Source organism: Syzygium oleosum, unplaced genomic scaffold, assembly GCF_021117445.2.
Source record: "Syzygium oleosum isolate NSW1041296 unplaced genomic scaffold, Sole_v2.1 Sole_v2.07, whole genome shotgun sequence".
NCBI lineage: Eukaryota > Viridiplantae > Streptophyta > Magnoliopsida > Myrtales > Myrtaceae > Syzygium > Syzygium oleosum.
Window position 1 is genome coordinate 11,185,961 of NW_026607491.1, and position 19,469 is coordinate 11,205,429.

At 41.6% G+C, this 19,469-nt stretch overlaps 3 protein-coding genes across 3 annotated transcripts; 2 read left to right on the forward strand and 1 right to left on the reverse strand.

The window, feature by feature from the left end:
• The first annotated feature begins 2,346 nt into the window (after positions 1-2,346).
• LOC115670186 (3beta,22alpha-dihydroxysteroid 3-dehydrogenase) lies at positions 2,347-7,859 on the forward strand. The gene is made up of 9 exons (XM_056313321.1): positions 2,347-2,365; positions 2,555-3,092; positions 3,953-4,102; positions 4,846-5,103; positions 6,627-6,713; positions 6,824-6,902; positions 7,005-7,111; positions 7,224-7,354; positions 7,446-7,859. Exons 2-9 carry the CDS (start codon positions 2,556-2,558, stop codon positions 7,552-7,554), a joined length of 1,458 nt encoding a protein of 485 aa, XP_056169296.1. The 5' UTR covers positions 2,347-2,365; position 2,555; the 3' UTR covers positions 7,555-7,859.
• Positions 7,860-11,058: 3,199 nt separating this feature from the next.
• LOC130138678 (vegetative cell wall protein gp1-like) lies at positions 11,059-11,843 on the forward strand. The gene is made up of 3 exons (XM_056313509.1): positions 11,059-11,217; positions 11,316-11,425; positions 11,543-11,843. Exons 1-3 carry the CDS (start codon positions 11,154-11,156, stop codon positions 11,723-11,725), a joined length of 357 nt encoding a protein of 118 aa, XP_056169484.1. The 5' UTR covers positions 11,059-11,153; the 3' UTR covers positions 11,726-11,843.
• A 331-nt stretch (positions 11,844-12,174) lies between these two features.
• Positions 12,175-18,298, reverse strand: LOC115670121 (nuclear pore complex protein NUP88). Its single transcript, XM_030591316.2, has 9 exons — positions 17,810-18,298; positions 17,216-17,364; positions 16,790-16,912; positions 16,006-16,150; positions 15,639-15,700; positions 15,036-15,252; positions 13,610-14,530; positions 12,904-13,153; positions 12,175-12,697 (listed from the first exon to the last, which is right to left on the reverse strand). Exons 1-9 carry the CDS (start codon positions 18,098-18,100, stop codon positions 12,456-12,458), a joined length of 2,400 nt encoding a protein of 799 aa, XP_030447176.1. The 5' UTR covers positions 18,101-18,298; the 3' UTR covers positions 12,175-12,455.
• Between the last annotated feature and the right edge of the window lie 1,171 nt (positions 18,299-19,469).

Genomic DNA, 19,469 nt, shown 5'->3' on the forward strand with positions numbered 1-19,469 from the left:
CAAGTCACGATTCAATAAACAAAAAAAAAGCGGGTGTTCGCTCTTTTAACTTGTACAATCAAAGCCTCGCTTCGTGGCCAACATTGCACATGCTTCATATGGAATTAATATAAGTTGTGGAAACTCTAAAAAGGCAAGTGAAAGTGTGGCGCACATCGATTCGCTCGAAACTCGGGAACCATTTACAATCGCGATTTTTCATTTTGATACGCAAAAGGGTACAAAACAAATTCATTGATTAAGATTAAGAGACAGTGATATGGTTGTTTGCACTCCTAGTTTCTAGTATCTGTGTACATTCTTGAGAAATATATATAGTCTTCTCCCATGTCGTGGTGTAGCATCGTGGGCCATCACATGCAGTCAAATAACATATATATATGTATGTATGTATGTATTAATTTATTATTAATTTCGTCATTAACTATTAATTTCCGAAAGAATTATTTGTCCAGCATACAGTTCCCCACTACATGATACGTGTGCATTTGTGAAGCATCAAGATATGATTTTAATCCGGCAGATTAAAAAAAAAGACTTGGTATAATACACTTTGGAAGCGTTGATAAGCAAGCATTGATCTATGCCATTTGGATTCAAACAGAAGTTTCTCCCAAAAAGGATGTATAAATTTTATAATTAATAAAAAAAGTAAAGATGTTTTTTTCATTGCTTGTGTAACAATTTTTTTAATATGGAGCATGTTTTTTTGGCCATGATTCTTGATTCCTCTTCCAAAAACGACATTGCACAACTCAGTTATTGGACGTGGACCCCGTCCCGATGTTGTCATTATCCCAGTGCTAGAATTGGGTCCGGGACAAGAAAAATTGCACTTAGAATTCATAAAACATTTCGCTTGAAATTTCATTTCCTCTATGGAGAAACATGAAATTTGCTAAAGGGCATTATGTGATATATTATGTGGATAATGAATTTTCAGCTTATAACTAATAATGGTGAGCGTAACACCGATCTAGAGAACATTTCGGCGTGAATTTTTGGACATACAAATGAACCTAATTGCTTGTTTCCCTAATCAATTGCCATTTATTATTATCAATCTTCCGTTTCCAATTTCGCTAAAAGATCCTTATGCTTCTCCACCTCATATGGATATCCGACCTGGAATAAAAATGTCTTTTTTAAAAAAAAGTTAATATGATTTGGTGCTTGCATGCATGTCGCTGTCCAAACTACCCTTTATCTCTTCCCAAAAAACAACATTTTTCTTACCTATTCGCCTCAATTATTTTGTTCCTATGTGTTAGAGAAAGTCCCCAGAAAACATACAAGATAATATTTGTGTGTGCGCGCGCGCATAGTATATGTATAAGCACAAGCTGGCATGTTGGACGCATTGCACATGCTACTAGTCCATCACGAACCACAAAAATAAGCCTCGTTATTGTTAGAGATATTTCTCTAGAATATTTTTTATCATTTGAAGATATTTAAAATATTTTTCTTTATTCGCCGTTTCTCTCAAAATTGCGCTTATATCTCCCTTTAACTGTGCACGCCTTAGTTAATATATTTACTTTAAATAATCATCTAATAAGGCATATAAATAATCTCATGTACTTTTAATTGTTTAATACATAAACGTACCAAAATTAAGTATTTCTTTCTTCCATATATTTGGTGCACATTTTCCCCTTTTTTTGTTAAGTCTGCAGTTGTCCGAGACTCTTTCGCTGCTTTTCTCGGAAAACAGACACTACCACCGGACTTGTTGCCCATAGATGAGTCGCGATAGCCCCCTGCTGAAGTTTGTACTTTCATAAATGACATGCTGAAAATATATCCAATGTTTTTAACGGTTCTTATCAAGAGCCATTGGGGCACTTGTAGAAATGTGAAAGATGCTAAATGAATTTCTTATACGGTTTGATTTGATGAATAACCTTTTTATATTATGAATAGTTTGCTCTTGACAAAAATAAAAGATGAAGCTAAATTTCATTTAGAAATTCAACTCAAATTACTGCTTGCCGATGCATAGCAGAGAAATATATCGCGTATCCCAAATGTCACAAATCATTATGAATTTATCACCATAAAACACCGTGCAATTATATTACAATTAACAAAAATTGGCTCAGTATATCGACCGCGACTATAATGAAAAAAGCTTTCTATCTAAACAAGATTTTTAATTACATAATTGCCGATTATATACTATGCTACTTTGACAGTAATAAAGAGAATATATAGTATGCTAACAACAATGCAAGAAAGTAATTACCTCCCAAATCCAAAAAGATTTATACCCATTTCTGGTTTTCCAATTCCCTATTTAAAACCTTAGTTTCCATTACCTTCACACAGTCTTGTCCTCACACAGTCTAGCTACAGAAGAAGAGTGAGTTGTCGGATTTTAAAAAAACACATACATCTCTCCTCTTTTGATTACCTTCTCTTCCAATTTAGATTCTCAGACTCCCTTTACTCTCTCTCTCTCCCTGTCTCTCTCTCTGTATCTATATATATATGAGCTACATCGTCTGGTTTTGATAAAAGTTTGTAATAATAATCTTGCTCCTTGGCTCAGTATGTGCATGGAGTTGTTCCAAGCTTGTGGCCTCACATGTCTGCTCATACCCACCGCCTTCTTCTTCACCTTCGTCCTCCTCCTCCGCGCCTCCAGCCGACGGAGGCGCAGGCTGCCGCCCGGGAACCTGGGGCTGCCGGTGATCGGCGAGACGCTGCAGCTCATCGCGGCCTACAAGACGGAGAACCCCGAGCCGTTCATCGACGACAGGGTGCGGCGGTTCGGGCCGGTGTTCGCGACCCACGTGTTCGGAGAGCCGACGGTATTCTCGGCCGACCCGGAGACGAACCGGTTCATACTGCAGAACGAAGGGAAGCTCTTCGAGTGCAGCTATCCGAGGTCTCTCTGCAATCTTCTTGGGAAGCATTCGTTGCTTCTGATGAAGGGGAGTCTGCACAAGAGGATGCATTCGCTGACCATGAGCTTTGGGAATTCTTCCATTATTAGAGACCACTTGCTGGTGGACATCGACCGGTTGATTCGGCTCAACCTGGAGTCCTGGTCCGACCGGGTCTTCCTGATGGAGGAGGCTAAGAAGGTGAGCTTTGTCTGTGCGTGATTTTCCAGTTTTGCATGTCTAAAAGATAAAGGGAAAACAAGGGTTTCTTCTTTTTTTTTTCTTCCAAAAGAGGAGTCTTCTTTGCGTAGAGAAGTTTAGTTTTGACCCGTCTGAGTAATTTGTGGCGTCCCCATATGAGATTTACCGTCTAGTTCTGACTTAGTTGTTGTGATAATTTTTAATTTTAGCTGAAGGTATACCCTTTTTTTTATTTATTTAATTTGTCTGCTTCTTCATGTACTTAAACTTGTGGTACTTTGTGGAGCTTTATACGGGTTATAGTATCTCGTTGTCTGGTTGCTGTCAGTCAATTTTTCCTTTTACTTACTAATATTCATCAGTTAACCCCATGCGCAAGGGTCGTTCGGGTTTTCCCTTTAGTTTCAGCTGGTGTCTGTGAACTAGATTTCGTAAGAAACGCCTCACCAGTTCGCGTTGAAAAAAGTTAATACGAAAGTGGGCAGATACTTTTCTTCTTTTTGAGTTAGAGACAAGAGTCGCTGTTCAATGGAAACACGTCTTTCAACTTATTATCATAAGGGAGAGCTGGTGACTCGGATTTCCATGGTGAATGGTGGTAACCATGTTGGTTTCACGTTGAGGCATCGACACAAAAAATAAAAAAAAACGTACGAGAGGCTGTGAATCATCATCCTCTCATCACGTGTGTCGAAGCTCGTTTCGGATCTATCGTTTCTCCACCCTCTTTCCCTTTTTGATGCCTGCAACACATGCATATATTAACCCGCTCGGGATTTGGGGAGAGGGAAAACGAAGGGTTTAGATATCGGTTGTTCCTCCATTCGGAACTGAGTAAGCTTGCAAAATTCTTGCTGCAGATAACGTTCGAGCTCACGATGAAGCAGCTGATGAGTTTCGACCCTTGTGACTGGACAGAGAGCTTGAGGAAGGAGTACGTCCTTGTGATCGAAGGGTTCTTCAGCGTTCCTTTGCCCATCTTCTCCACCACCTACCGCAGAGCCATTAAAGTACTCTCTCTCTCTCTCTCTCTCCCCCTCTTTCTTTTAAAGCTTTTATATTTGATAAAATTCATGTTCCTCCAAATAATTCATTCTTTCCGAGAATATTACTGTCCAAGATATATTAGAAAAATCTACCGAAAACTACATTTTCGATGTCGAGAGTATAAGTTAAATGGGTTAAAATCCGGACTAAGAAAAGAGAGGCTATAGCTTTAGAGAAAGAGGAGAAAATCTAGGTCAACTTTTTCCGCGATACAAAACAAGGGGAGCGACAAAATTGGACGTAGAAAGGAAGACGGGGGGAGGGAGGGGTAGGGTATCTTTTATGACCCGACTGCACGTGTGATAGCGACGTTTTCTGCAATGATAGGACATTTTGTCTCGAAATTGGAATTGGAATTTTCTAAAGTTAAAACAGCACGTCCAATTGATTGTCACCTAGCAAGATTGTTAATGCCGTCATCGTCCCTCCTTTAATCAGGTATCTGTATCCATCGGGCTTTGATTTAGTGGTTTAATCAAATGCCACCATGATGGAGCTTTTTGTCGTTTATATGTTTCGTATCGTTGTTGTTTCGGCCCTCGACTCCGTTAATATGATGCTGGACCTTTTTTCACATGAACATTGACCCTAATGCGACGCGACAATGATATAATAATGTTGGATCAGCCTAATGTCCATTCTCGTGAACTTCGTCGTTAGGTTTCTGTGCATTGAGCTGATTAAGGGTTTAATTAATTGTTTTAAGGCGAGGACGAAGGTGGCGGAAGCTCTGAGCTTAGTGGTGGGGCAGAGGAGGAAACAGTGCGAGGCGGGCACGAGGAAGAACGACATGCTGGGGGCCCTCCTGGACGGGGATAGCAGCGGCGGCTGCGGCTTCTCCGACGAGCAGATCGTCGATTTCTTGGTGGCGCTGCTCGTCGCCGGCTACGAAACCACCTCCACCATCATGACCCTCGCCGTCAAGTTCCTCACCGAGACGCCCCGCGCCTTGGCTCAGCTCAAGGTAACTAAAAGTTTCGTCCCGATTTCTAAGCGAGCGTCATTATCAGTTTTGATGATTGGATGACATCGAGCCCCATAGATATGCATGCAAATCCTTTTCAAACATGGAAAAAATCCCCAAACTCTCTCGACAACATCCTTCTTCTCTCTTTTATCTTTTGGGTGACGCGAGTAACCATGATTATCGAGGCCGAAAACGACGTCCTTTGTCCATGGAATTTTTTTCCATGGAGGTGGACCCTGATGGCCATTATCAAAGGTGCTGGCCACTTTCGAAACCTCAAAATCTCGTTATCTAATTCTCAGCCGTTCACGCCCTCGTAGGATAGGCATTGGTGGCGTTGCTGCTAAGAGAGAGAGAGAGATAAAAACTGGAGCCCTATTGTTATTGTTTTGTGTGTATTTGCTCCCTTATATGTCACGTCAGAACGAGTACGTGTCACTACCCCACGGGAGATTTCAATTATTCCCCCTCCCCCCCGAATAAGTCCAGTACGATCCCTACCCTGTGGCAATAATGGAGTATGCATGTCACTCCTCCCGCCCTGCCCTTCCCTTCCCTTCCCTTCCCTTCCCTAGCTGCTCGTAAAACCGTACAAACGAAGGGCATGCTAATAAAGACTTTACTCGATGCTTCATCCTTCATGAACTATGTATATATGTTGCATTGCGAGTGTTCTCGAGGGACTAGTTAATTGCCCGTCGATTTTTTTTATTTATTTTATTTGGTGGGAGAGTGATGGGCAGCTTGGGGAAGTGTGATCGAGAATTGGGTTTTCTTTTGTTTGTTTTCTTTCTTTTTTATTTTGAATTTGTTCATTTAGTGAAATGAAGCGGGGGGTCAAAGGAGGGAGCAAAAGTTAAATTAGGGGCGGTCAAAAGGTACAAAGGGTGAAGTCAAAGGGGATAGGGGGGAGGGAGGGAAGAAGGAGCGGACCATTCGTCCGAACCGGACCATCACGATGACGACGATTCCTCTGACCACCGTCAGATCCTCAATCCCGTTCGATCCTCTTTTGACCGGACCAAGGAAGGGGGGGAAGGGTCAAATGACCAAAACCGCCCCCGCGGTTGGCCGGCGGTGGGGGTAGATCCGGAGGGCGATCCGGACATTCCGCGCGCTTCGGGGACAACGTAGGTTTTACTAGGTGGTTCTTTTTTATTTTTGGTGGGGCCCGACGTTCGGGGGGTTGCATCGGGAACCGTGCGCTGTGGGGGAGGGCTGCTGAGTCCAAGGGCCAGGATCGAAAAGATCTCGTAAAAAGGGACGGTTTTTGGCCGTCGTGTTTTCACGTGATGTTGTTCCCGCACGCATCATGTGATTCCCGCCCGTTGAATTTTCCTCGATTCTCTCGTCTTTTCCGAAAGATCACATTCATTTTAACTGATGTTCTTTTTAATTTTCTTTTTTCCTTAATTAATTATCGGATTAGAGTCTTATCATTTCGTTATTATTATTATTATTTTTCCATCCCACGGGTGATGACTTGATGACGGCGGCGGCGGCTTTGTCTTGGACGGCAGGAAGAGCACGACAAGATCAGAGCCGACAAGTATCCTCGCGAGAGCCTGGACTGGAACGACTACAAGTCCATGCCTTTCACGCAATGCGTAAGTCCGACAGCATTCTCATGGCCATTGCGTTGGCGAAAGCACAACGGCGGCTTTTGATTAGTGTTTTCCGAAACTTGAACGCGGTGGTGCTGTGGATGTGGTTTCAGGTTATCAATGAGACTCTGCGGGTTGCGAACATCATTAGCGGTGTGTTCAGGCGAGCGATGACGGATGTCGACGTGAAAGGTAAAAAAGTGGAGTCGATCGGTCGACGACTAAAGAGACAGTAAAAAGCTTATCCGTGTCGAAAAGGGTGATTGGTTCTTACCATAATCTCTATTGGAGCAGGTTATACGATTCCTAAAGGGTGGAAAGTGTTCGCCTCGTTTCGCGCCGTGCATCTAGATCAAGATCACTTCAAAGAAGCTCGAACTTTTAACCCGTGGAGATGGCAGGTATTGTGCGCTCTCTCTCTCTCTCTCTCTCTCTCCCCGTGCAATTCTCGGTTCGATCTCGAAAAATCAATCTGTGGTCAATTGACGATGGATGATTATGGATAATATGTAGAACAATTCTGGCTCGCCGACCCCTGGAAACATCTTCACACCATTCGGAGGAGGGCCTCGACTCTGTCCCGGATACGAGCTAGCTAGAGTAGAGATATCCGTATTCCTTCACCACCTAGTTACTCGTTTCAGGTACTAAACACGGCCCCCCTCTTGCTTATATTTTCTTTTCCTCACGCGAAGTGGACATTAACAATGGCGAACTCTTCATTTCGCGGGACAGTTGGGTTCCGGCGGAGGAAGACAAGTTGGTTTTCTTTCCGACGACGCGGACGCAGAAGCGGTATCCCATTTATGTTCGTCGGCACGGTGCGGTCGGGCAATGTATATAGCAGGGAGGCGAACCGTCTGAGACACGGCGAAGTCAAGGAAGTTAGCGGTCGTAGAATAGAGATGTAAGGGGGGATTCAATGTATTGGATCCAATAAGAAATCAAGTTACTTATTATATATATAGCACGCTCTTGAGATTATTTCGTTCATTGATTAGCATGCACATGCACGAAAGAGAGAGAGAGAAGGGAGTTGTGCTTATGATTCTTGAGCACAAGCAAAACATGAATATCGACCCTTCTTTCGTTTTGTTTTGGCAGAGTTATGAATATCTATCTGTCTACTTTTATTAGTGCCTGGATTTTTGCATCCCCTCGAGCCCCTAAAAGATCCTCTGCTTTCGCTTTATGTAATGCACATGTGGGAAGCAATCATGACTCATTCAACCGCACTTGATCGATTGCATTGATTAAGCATTTAAGCCCGAAGAGATTTCTTTATTTGCAATACCCCAAAGAACAATCGATTTGAATAGAAAGTTCAAGTGCAGCAGAATGCAGGGAACAGGGTAAAGGAGGAGAAGACTATGGTCATTGCCCTCCGTTGGTGGTGTGGTCTAAGTTAGTTCCATGGAGGAAGAATCAAATCGCTCAAAAGATAAGATGGGTCACACTAGACCTCACTAATATATGAAAGATTCAATCAACAGTTACCTGCGCTTGTACAGTTCTTTTGGGTCACTCTGGCTTTGATACATTGTTTGTATCCTACAGAATGATTATATGTAACAAAAAAAGAAGCCTCTAATAGAAGCCTGCAAGATCATTCCACGAAATGTAGACCCAAATCGAAAAGCCAGCCATCTCGCAGAGACTGTAGTATAAGTAGAGAAGCCGTGACGAATACTAGCGGCCTGTGGCATAGACCATGAAGACACCTCCGGAGCAAAATGAAAGGCATCTCTCCCTTTGAGATTTTGAATTGTCGCGTTGGTCGCGGAGACGCTTCCCGAGTGATTCTAGCAGAGAACACGCGCTACTGCTTCTCCTTGCTGCTTATTGCTTTTTCGACGAGCTTGACCCTTTTCAAGCTGTCACCGTCGACGAGGGAAAGTTTCTCGGTGGAGGATGTTAGTCTTGAGATCTGGTTGTCTTGAACGAGAGACTTCTTCCTCGGATGTCTGCCCTGTTCTTTATCGAGTGTACCTTGGTAGCCTGGCAGATATAGAATGTATGGATGAAATGCAAAGCGTCCAGCTCCACTGATGTTCACGTTATAGGCAACAACGCCTGCAATTATTTTGCCGAGAATGCCATTTTCAGTAGTATTGGCGGGTCATCATTTTGAGCTGCTCCCACGTACAACGATATCGGCCAAGTTCTTCAGGTCATTCCCGCTCTCTAAATGCCTGACACATCCACGCACGCACAATAAGCAGGAGAAGAGGAGAGATTACGATTGTAACTACCTTAAAATCTTTGATGACCATGGGTATGCATTCTGGGGTCATATCGTCAAGGTACAATATCGGAGTTGATGAGGCCAGAGCTCTGAGGGCCACATATGGATGTCTTAGTCGAAACCTCGAAGCAAGCACTGAAAATTCGCATTAGCTATTAGAATTTGGTAACTTAAGATAACAAGATAGCTATATCTTACTCGTGTTCAAAAGGATTTATTAGTTTCGTTGAAAATGAAGGGTAGTAACAACTCGTCGTTTTCACATAATAAAAATACCAGTGGTTTTTCACATAGACAATTAAGAAAATGCGTCGAAACCTGTCAAACTTCTCATGGGCCATTGCACTTACTTCCTCCATATGATCCTCCCACCACAGTATCTGCATCATTGATAACTTTTTTCGGCAGGGTAATGGTTAAAATGCATCTTTATAGCTTTTGGAGAACAGTTTACTGACGTTAATAGAGTTGTATGATGAATCTGTTGATCCTTAATCCTCTATTCGTTGCTTCTACAGAACAACACAGTCATTGTGTTTCCTGGAGCTTTTCCCCTTCACCGAAAGCTCCGACAAAACCGAACGCTCTTCTTTTGCTTCTTTTGTAACACTCTTCTTTTATTATGTATTGATTTAATTCTTTTGTAATTTTTCTTTGGGACACAAATAAAAATTACAAAAGAAAAGTCAGTCAATACATTATTTGGGGTAAATTTGTTATAGACGTACCACATGGGGTTTTTTATGGCCAAAAAATTAATTATGGGTAAATTTGTCATTAGTGTACCAGTCTCGAATTTTTTCGTAGTATTAATCCCAAAATTTACAAGAAATTACGTCAACATTGAACGCTAATGTTTTATACATTTTAATGTATTCCAAATGCGTTGGGTAAATAATATCACTCTTTGACGTTATAACTAGAATAGGAAAAAGGGAAAAAGGTAAAAATCAAAGGCTGAATTAAATTTTCATTGACACATATCCCTTCCTCTCTCTTCTCTAGATGAGGATTAAAAAAAATTGAAAAAAAAATATTCACAATCGTAATGATCACCCTAATCTTACCCGGTACATGATATGTTCGATAATTCTTCGCCTTTGTTTTTCTTTCTGTAAAGGCAAGGCAAACTCATCTTGAAAACCTAAACTTGAAATTAAGTTCAAATCTCGACACTGATTTATATTGAAAAGAAAAAAAATGCAACTATCGTCATCTGTCATGTTAAGTGATGCTTGGCTACTTATGTCACACTCCTAAATACATGTGATCTCTAGCATCATCAAGGGTTCTAAATATGGACTTACGAAGTGGTTACGTGCAAACACACTTTATTCTCTTATCTGTTTCTTTTTCTTACGAGACACACGCCATTGATATCACCTCTGTCAAACCATTGTTTGCCCTCGAATACAAGAAAAGGAGATCAAGCTCGACTTGAACGTGAGTTTGTCTAACTTAATCAGGATATAAGTCCAAAACGTTGCCGAATTTTGGATAGACAGGAAACGTAAAATGTGTACTGAATGAAAGTGTCAGGGCTCTGTGATTTGTCGACAAAGAATATTAGTGCCTTGTATGAGTAAAGCACTCCGACCAAAGCAATGAGACATCCTCTATTTAACACAACTTGACTGAAACTTCCATTCGATTAATCCTACGGATTACAAAATGTACCTATCATCATCATCTGTCATGATGCTTGGCTACTTATGTCGCACTCCTAAATACATGTGATCTCTAGCCTCATCAACCATTCTAAATATGGATTTGCGAGGTGTTTTTTGTGCAAACACAGTTTATTCTCTTATCTGTTTCTTTTTCTTGACATAGACACGGTTGAGATCAACTCTGTCAACCATTGTTTGCCCTTGAATACAAGAAAAGAAGATCAAGCTCGACTTGAACGTGAGTTTGTCTAACTTAATCAGGATATAAGTCCAAACTGTTGCCGAAATCTGGACAGACAGGAAACGTAAATGCTTGTCAGGGCTCTGTGATCTGTCGACGAAGAATAGTAGTGCCTTGTATTAGTAAAGCACAGTTGTGATTAATTCATGTCACTCTCTACTTGCAAGCAATAAACTCCGACTAGAACAACGAGACATTCTCTATTTAAGCAGAGAAATCATCGCTCTTGAGCTCCCACGGCTCCCCCACAGCAAGCACATTGTGAATCTCTATCGTGTGCAAGATCCATGGCGAGCCACTTCCTTGCGATCATCCTCATCGTGTGCGCTTTCTGCTCCGTTGGTGGTATAGGTATCCAGTCACTTCCAATACGCTAGCCCTCTCTTCTTGATTCAGTTCTATTGTACCGTCCCAAACATGGCAACTGAAATCTTTTTTATTCTTATCAGAGGCACGAAGATTTCTTACCACACCTGAAGCTCCTAATGCGGGTGAAGTAAAGCCTTCTAGCGTCGTACCTCCTCCCAGCCCCAAATGGGCCACAAGTCGTGGTGTCGAGGTAATTTGATATCCAGGGCGATTGTGATGCGTTGGATTCTCTACCCTCTTGTTCTTGTTTAGACTGATTTGCGAAGGTTTAAGCCTTTAATGCATTGCTAAAGGCGATGTGTTGCAGGATTGGGACCCCCCTACCCCCACGAAGCCTACTCCCAGTCCCGAAGAGGAGCCTGCAGTTCCCGATTCAGGCCCCGTTATCACCCCCGTGAATCCCGGGTTGCCGGATTGGGAACCCCGCACCCCACCAAAGACGTCTCCCGGCACCGCCGAGGAGCCTGCAGTCCCCTGTTCGGACCCGTGAACTAGATGTTATAATGACCCAGGAAGCATGTTGCCCTGACACTGTTATGCTTCAGAATCATGCGATGTACTTCGCTCCTATCAAATAAAAATAAATAAAGATCGAACGGTTATTGCTACTGTTTGCATGAAGCTTCTGTACAAAAGCATACTCATTAACTTATCCCCTTGCCTGTAATTTTCCCGGTTATCGAACGAAATATCCTGAAATCGAATCAAGGAAAGCGTTCTAGCATGGATGATACATATAGTGCTGTCACTTTACCAAATCTAAGAGCTAGCGCAATCAGTTACTAAGCACAGTAATGGATCTGATCTGAGGTCTTGTTTAATGCGATCTTCATGACGACACCTGTGAAACCTCACTAAAAAATGAATTTCATTTCTCGTGAAACATTCATCAACGGTTAACCGCGCTTGTAAAGTTCTTTTGAGTCACGCTGGCTTTGATACGTTGCTTGTATTCTACAGAATAATAATTGTATGTAACACAAGAGAAGCCCCTAATAGAAGCCTGCAAGATCATTACACGAAATGAAGACCAAATAAAAAAGCCAGCCATCTTGCAGAGAATGTGGTATAAGTACAAAAGCCGGGACAAATACTAGTGGCCTGCGGCATAGACCACGAAGACACCTCCAGAGCAAAATGAAAGGCATCTCCCTTTGAGATTTTGAATTGTCATGTTGGTCGCTGAGACGCTTCTGAGTGATTCTAGCAGAGAACACGCGCTACTGCTTCTCCTTGCTGCTTATTGCTTTTTCGACGAGTTTGGCCTTTTTCAAGTTGTCACTGTTGACGAGGGAAAGTTTCTCGAGGGAGGATTTTAATTGAGAGATCTGGTTGTCTTGAACAATTGACTTCTTCCTCGGTGTCTGCTCTTTCTTTGTCAATTGAGTGTACCTTCGTAGCCTGGCAGATATAGAATCTATAGATGAATGCAAAGCATCCAACTCCACTCCCGCAAAATGATCTGCATAACCGCAAAAAATGTGATTCATAAAAACAAGGGCTTCGAATCAACTCAACAGGTATAATTGCAGACAATTAGCTAGTATGCATGACATATCGGTAGCAGATGAAACTGATATTTGAGCAAGTTGTCTCTTTGATCTCAGCAAATAAAACAGTTGATGACTCGGAATTAAAGATTTAAGAAGCTGCAAAAATATTGATTACCAAGCTCGCACTTGAAGTCTCGCTCTGCTCTAGAAAGTGGTTTCTTGTGAGCTACAGGTAGCTTCCTCAAACATTTTAAACGTTCATCCAGAATCTCATGCTGCTGGATGGCATGATCCATCCTTTCATCTAACTCTGTCTGCTTTCTCTCAACTTTCAAAAGCCGCTCCTGTGCCTCGACTAAACGAGCATGCTGGTCATCAATTATTCGCTTTAGCTGAGGGGCATGATGCTTAAGCTCAAAGTAAACCTGGAAGATAAGATTTATGTAATCATCAGTAACTCGATCTTACTGCCAATGAGCTCCTGAAAGCACTACCCTTTTTCACAATACTTGACTAAATATAGAACAGCATTCAAGTGCGTGCTCCATGACGCTTTAGAAACTTTATGAGCAATTAAAAGGTAGATATACGACATTTGGCGAGTAAACAAAATAAAAACCAACCAGTGAAGAATCCTGAAAAATTAAAGATGGGAGCAGATCTTCACAACTTGAAAAGTTCTTTTCGGAAACATTAGGCAATCACATCAATATGCACACAAGCACAGAACAAATGCGTTTCATGAGGCTTACAAATAGGGTTTCTGGCATACACATCCCTGGGAAAGAGAAGAAAAGGAGCAAGCCAACCTACTTAATGAAACACCAAAGGACCAATAAACCCACTATTCTCTTTCATAGAATTAAAGAATATGTCCTTACCTTATGTGCATATTCCACATAATTCTCATGGAAAATCTTAAAGTACTGATGAAGGATTGACCGGCCTTCAATAGAATCAGCAGCAACAGATCGCAGATTCGATGGTGTCTGTGGAACAAGAACCACTTTAGGACCACTTATAAGTTCTTTGCTAAGCATAGCAGGAGTTTCCATCTCCTTTGACTTTTCCAGGCTTATATCTTTCTTCTCTGTATCATCACTAACAGGAAGCAAGACATCCCAAGTCTTCATCTCTAGGACAATACAATCACGACTGGAAGTAACTCCAACAATCCATGAATAACCAAATGAATCAGATAATGAGAGAGAACCACAAAGAGGAGCTGGTGAGGATGTTTCCTCCAGGCAGGTGCTCAAAACAGGATTTATGGAGGGTGTTCTAACAACTTCCTCCTTGCCATTCGCTTGACTCGTAAAGGGGAGAAAATGCAATACTATTGAATCAATTCCTCCAGTATGAAGAGCATAGATCCTTTCTGGCACTAGGGGATCAGTGAACATCATAATTCGTGCGTCACTGTTGGTCTGTTGAGGCAAAGCCAAATCCACAATTGCCAATCTTAGCAGAGGAGGAGGCTGCCCTAACCAAATCGTGTGTTCTAATGGTTTGTTAATATTCCACTTGGAAGGTTCCTCAGAGGTTGACTCGCAAATCATAGCAAGACCCTGTATCCGGTCGAAGGAGTCAACCCGCAGACGAGGTGGACTGCCTATGTTCCAAACTGGCTGAATTTCATCAGCTAGGGCATCCACTTGCAGTTGACCGCCACTCCAAGCTGTCACAAGTATTGAATCTTTGCTAACTAAATTATAGAGAAAATTGACTGCACAGCCTTCGCACTCTGCACCCCTAACTGCCAGATCATCTTCCCTTCCATGACAGGCTTTAAGTAGAGGCCCCTGGAAATCAATGAAAGGATAAACAGAATTGGTCCTTAGCCTAAATCACTATTAGATTGCAGAAAACCACACATACACAAACAAACAGACAGACAAACGCACGCACGCACGCACACATATATATAATCTTGATGGGTTAATACATGTATCATAATATCTTATACTGAAAAAAGGACCAAAACAACCCAATACTTCTTTTCAGTTCACTGCACCATGCTAAAAATTAAGCACAGGATGGAAAATATATTCTAGGCGCAAGTAAATTTATTGAGGGAACTATTCAGCAAAATTAGCATTATACCAAGGCGACCTCAGTGCGTGCCACATATGTGGGTGTGAGCACATTATCTTCACTATGCAAGCAATGTTCATTAGGTAGATGTTTGAGTAAGTATAGGTCAATCATGCATCTCCCAATATCCATTGCCCGTCAGCTGTTGATATTATCGTACATCATGGATTCAGAAGGACATTTACATCCTTGATAGGCAGTAACAAAACATACCTGTAAAGAAAGAGATGCATCAAACAATGCATAAGGATGTGCCTTTACAGTAGCTGGATTTCCCCCTTCTGCCTCTTGCTGAGCTAATTCAGGAAATGTAGCTTCCAACCAAGATATTGCCATGCTAGAGTTGCGAGCAGCAGTTGGATTTGTTGATTTTAGACCATATGTATGAGCATCACCATATATCTCCAGTATAGATTGCCATTTGTGAGCACTGTTGATGAAAGTTGATATTACTCAATTAGTCTTACTAAGCAAAAATTCGGCAAGCTAAAAAATAGTTACCCTAAGCCCTTTAACACGTGTCAGTAATTCTAATGCTAAAATTATGAACTGGAAACTATACAGCGTTAAGGGAAGAGATAGCATCTGTCAACAACAGAGACAAGGATTATTCTTGTGAATAAAAGGGCGTCCCTAGTGGACAAGGCTCCCCACTGTGCGAAGGTCAGGGGAGGGTTGTCTATCACATGCAACCTCACCTTGTATTTTTTGCTACGAGGTGATTCAACGATGCAAACCGGTCACCTTCCCGTCACAACAGTAATGTTAAGACATCGACTATGAAATTTTGAGTACAAAATAAAGACACAAAAGTACCTTTTGAATGGGACTATCGGACAAAGGATGTAAACTGAACCATCAGTAAACAGAACAAAAACCTACAAAAACAAAGATCACGGGGTTAGAGTCAAAGTCGCAATCAACATAAAAATCGAATGGCAAGGATAATTCTTGTGAACGTCTCACAAAATCAACTGAAGAATTGCAAAAAGGGGCAGCAAATTGCATCTCCAAGACACATTATGACAATACTATTGGCCGAAGGATTAATGAGACGCAAACATTTTCCTCCACATTGAAAAACATTGGCTATGAATGCAATTTATAGGACAAACAAAGGTAAGCGTAGGACTGCATCTAATCCCTGTAATTGTGCTAAAAAATCTTTTTCCACATGACTTACGCTGAATCTGTCCCACAAGTGATCACCTCCAAAATAGAAATCGACAGCGCAAATTGATGCAGCTTTTCTTGATTGACCAGGTTCCACGGGCTGCAGGTAAAATTCTTGCTCTGGTTGCATGGCATTGGCAGACAAATCAAACAGTCTTGACCAAAAAAAAAAAACAGTGGGAAACAATCAGAATGTAGTCATTGAAGTACAAAAAAGAAGAGTGAAACATGCTTAGTAACCCAAAAAGAGATAAAATTTGAGGAAAGTCGTTTGCAGTAGATTACCAAAATATAAACCATAAAAAGTCCCTCCAGTCTTAGGCTTGTCCTTTACACTACTGTGCCCTTTCAATAACGTCTCCTCCAAAGCTAAGCAAATACCATTGTTTGGGATATACGTCCCTATCTTGAGAGGGTTTTTCCTACTACTTCTGACATGCACAGCCCCAAAAATTTACATATTTCCAATAAAGCATCTTGGGGCATTCTTCCGCTTGCCCCAAATCTCCCTAAATAAGTCCCTCGTGTCTTATACTCACTAGAACCATACCCTTTGTTCCTCAATAATCATTTGGAATTTTATTATTCCTTTTGTTGTTGTTGTTGTTGTTGTTATTCTTATTGCCATTTGGCTGCACAAGGGAAGAGAGGACAAGTCACAACTGAATTTAAAGTATATGACCCGAGAACCTGGCCATAATAGAAGAGCATAACATTTGATCTATCCCAAACTAGAAAGCAAAGGTGTACACGCAATACACAACCCCATAATTTGAAAGTAGGAGGGATCTTACCTGAAAACTGAATCTGAAGAAAGGACTCCTAGATGGGTGTCGCTGTATGGGTGCCATGAAGCTCGTAGAACTCTCAAGGCATTGCTTCCATTTAAATAAATTTCAGAACCAACTAAAACAGTTCTGTCAAGAGGAAACAACACAGTACATATTAGAAGTCCTTCAGCAAAAAAAGCACTACATAATTTTTTTTCGAGGCAAATGTTCACGATGAGAATTTATCAGCCCAAAAAGAAAAAAAATATGGACCATAACAAAATACAAGGACAAAGATTTTAGCAGATATTAAAAGCCATGAGGTCTAGGCTTGTCCCTGAAGAATGACAAAATCAAAATAATAAAAGTCCCAAAAATGGAATAACATGCTCTTAATACTGCTAACATGGAATCTGATAACAAAAAAATAGAACAACAAACTCTGCACACCTGCAAATAATGTCGTCAGCAGCAGAACTACGCCCATAAAGGTACATAACACATAGGGCATCTGAACCTTCAAGAAGCAATGCTGATCCGTTCCTGTTGATGGAGATTTTATCCACCGCAAAGTTGATCTCCAAATCTGCTCGTAATACCTATTTAATGAACAATGTCGACCGATATAAGCAAGACGGACCAAAAATGTAACTATTTCACAGGATAACACCGTTCTCAATCTTTCGATTTCCACCGTCTAAGCAAGTTTGCAAACTCTTAAAGGACCAAATTTCCACTAATTTTTGCTGTTAAGCCAACAACACTGGAACCTCGGCATTCGATGTGCTGAGAACTTGTTTCCAGTTCCACGGCTTTAGCATTAGCATAACAAAAGCCATTCACCTATCCTATATGTTGCATTTGCTTAACGTGGAATACGCTATAGATGCATCGAAAGCACCAGTTCACGCAGCAATACCGCCAAAAACCACAGTTTCTTCCCTCAGCGGAATAAACAGCAAACAAATACCACAGAGGACTTCAACATACAAACGCATAGCTTAATTTGAAAAAACCCACAACACAAAATGACGGTAGAAGAACCTTAGAGGGAGAAGCGGCGAGAACAGAAGTGGGTTCCGGTTCTCCAAGCCGAACGGATATCCGATGGAGGCACCGCTGCTCATTGTCCCAGAAGTAGAGCCGCGAGGACCCGTCCCAAGCCAGGAGGTTCCGGGGCGCCGGAGGATCGGTCGGGGCGGAGGGGTCGGCGGCGGCGGAGGGGGAGAAGACCGGGTGGGTCTGGAGGGGGAGCCACCGGGCTTCCTCCTTCGGAGTCAGGGATCGGGGTTGCGGCTCCGGAGTCGAGTCGGCGAAGCTGAAGTTGAACCTCATGGTAGCCCGCCGGCGGCCACAGGGGAGAGCTGTTGGGCGCGAGAACGGCGGAGCATGTGCCCGCAGCTTGGGCTGCTGGTGTTGCGGGCGGCGCTGCGGGCGGCGAGGGAAGAGGGCGGCGGGCGGCGGCGGACGACCAGCCGGCTCGGATTTTCGGCGGCGTTTCGCTTTCTCCCTGGGCGACGATTTCTGGGTTTTCTATTTCCTTTATTTGTTCCCTTTTCTTTTTTGGGGGTTCTTTTACATGCTTTTCCACCGCAGTAAGTTTACTTTATTTTTGTCGAATAATGAAACTGTTAATTAATCCAGTGAATTTTTAATTTGTTCATTCTTATTAAAAAAAAATTTTGCTATGTTTTTCTTTTAACTTAGTCCTTGATTCTATTTTTGACCAAAAAAAAGTCCTTGACTCTATTAAAAATGCAAATTGAAATGCTGACATAAATTGCCATGTCAGTGCCATCTTGCACTAACTAAATTAATTTGTCCTGATTGGATTAAAATTTTAGAAAATTAATAAGATCCCTCGAATCCTAAAAGAGAAAATGGAGAAGAATGAGAGGAAGTAGTGGCCGTGAGGACTCCACCCAGGCACCTGGATGGTCATCGAGTTCTTGTCGGCCTATCATCGCATGGCCTTTGTTGCCTTCCGGAGAAGCACGCACATACTAATTAACAACGACTTAACAACTGCATTATACTTTTTAAATGAAAGGATCAATTTGAATAAAGAAAAATATATAATTTAGATATCACGTCATACTGAGACCTAAAGCTCAAGTCAATAAATCGCGCATCATTGTGATGACTTACCATTTTTTGATAATCATAATCTACCATAACTTATAAATTTGTAAAGTTTTGTTCAATTTCAAAATATCTAGGTATGGTATTGGGCCTTAGGACCTTGTTTTTCGAATCAAAAGGATTGAGCGAAATTTGAACGGTTATTACTTTCTCATTTAACCAGATTTTTTGTGACGGTTGTAATACTTATAATCCCTAGTTTCGAGATGTGTAATCGAAATCTAAAAATTGAAAATATTTTCATTACTGTGAAAAATGAGTAATTGGCCTCAATAGATCAAAATTGATCGCCGAATTCGTGTGGCCAAAAAAGACTCATTTTTACTAGCAAAACCCATTTTCAAGATTTGAAATGTACTCCAAGTCCTGTAACTCTTTGACCAAATCTTGATAGACTCTTGATCAACATAATGATTTGTGAAAATAAGAGGCAAAATTTGAGGCGTTTACCGGAAAATATAAAACAACTTTTCGTTAATTTGTTTGATGCTATCAAGGATGAATGAGATCTCGATTTTATTTTTTAAGTCAATATTTAACCATTTGGAAATGTACTATAGAA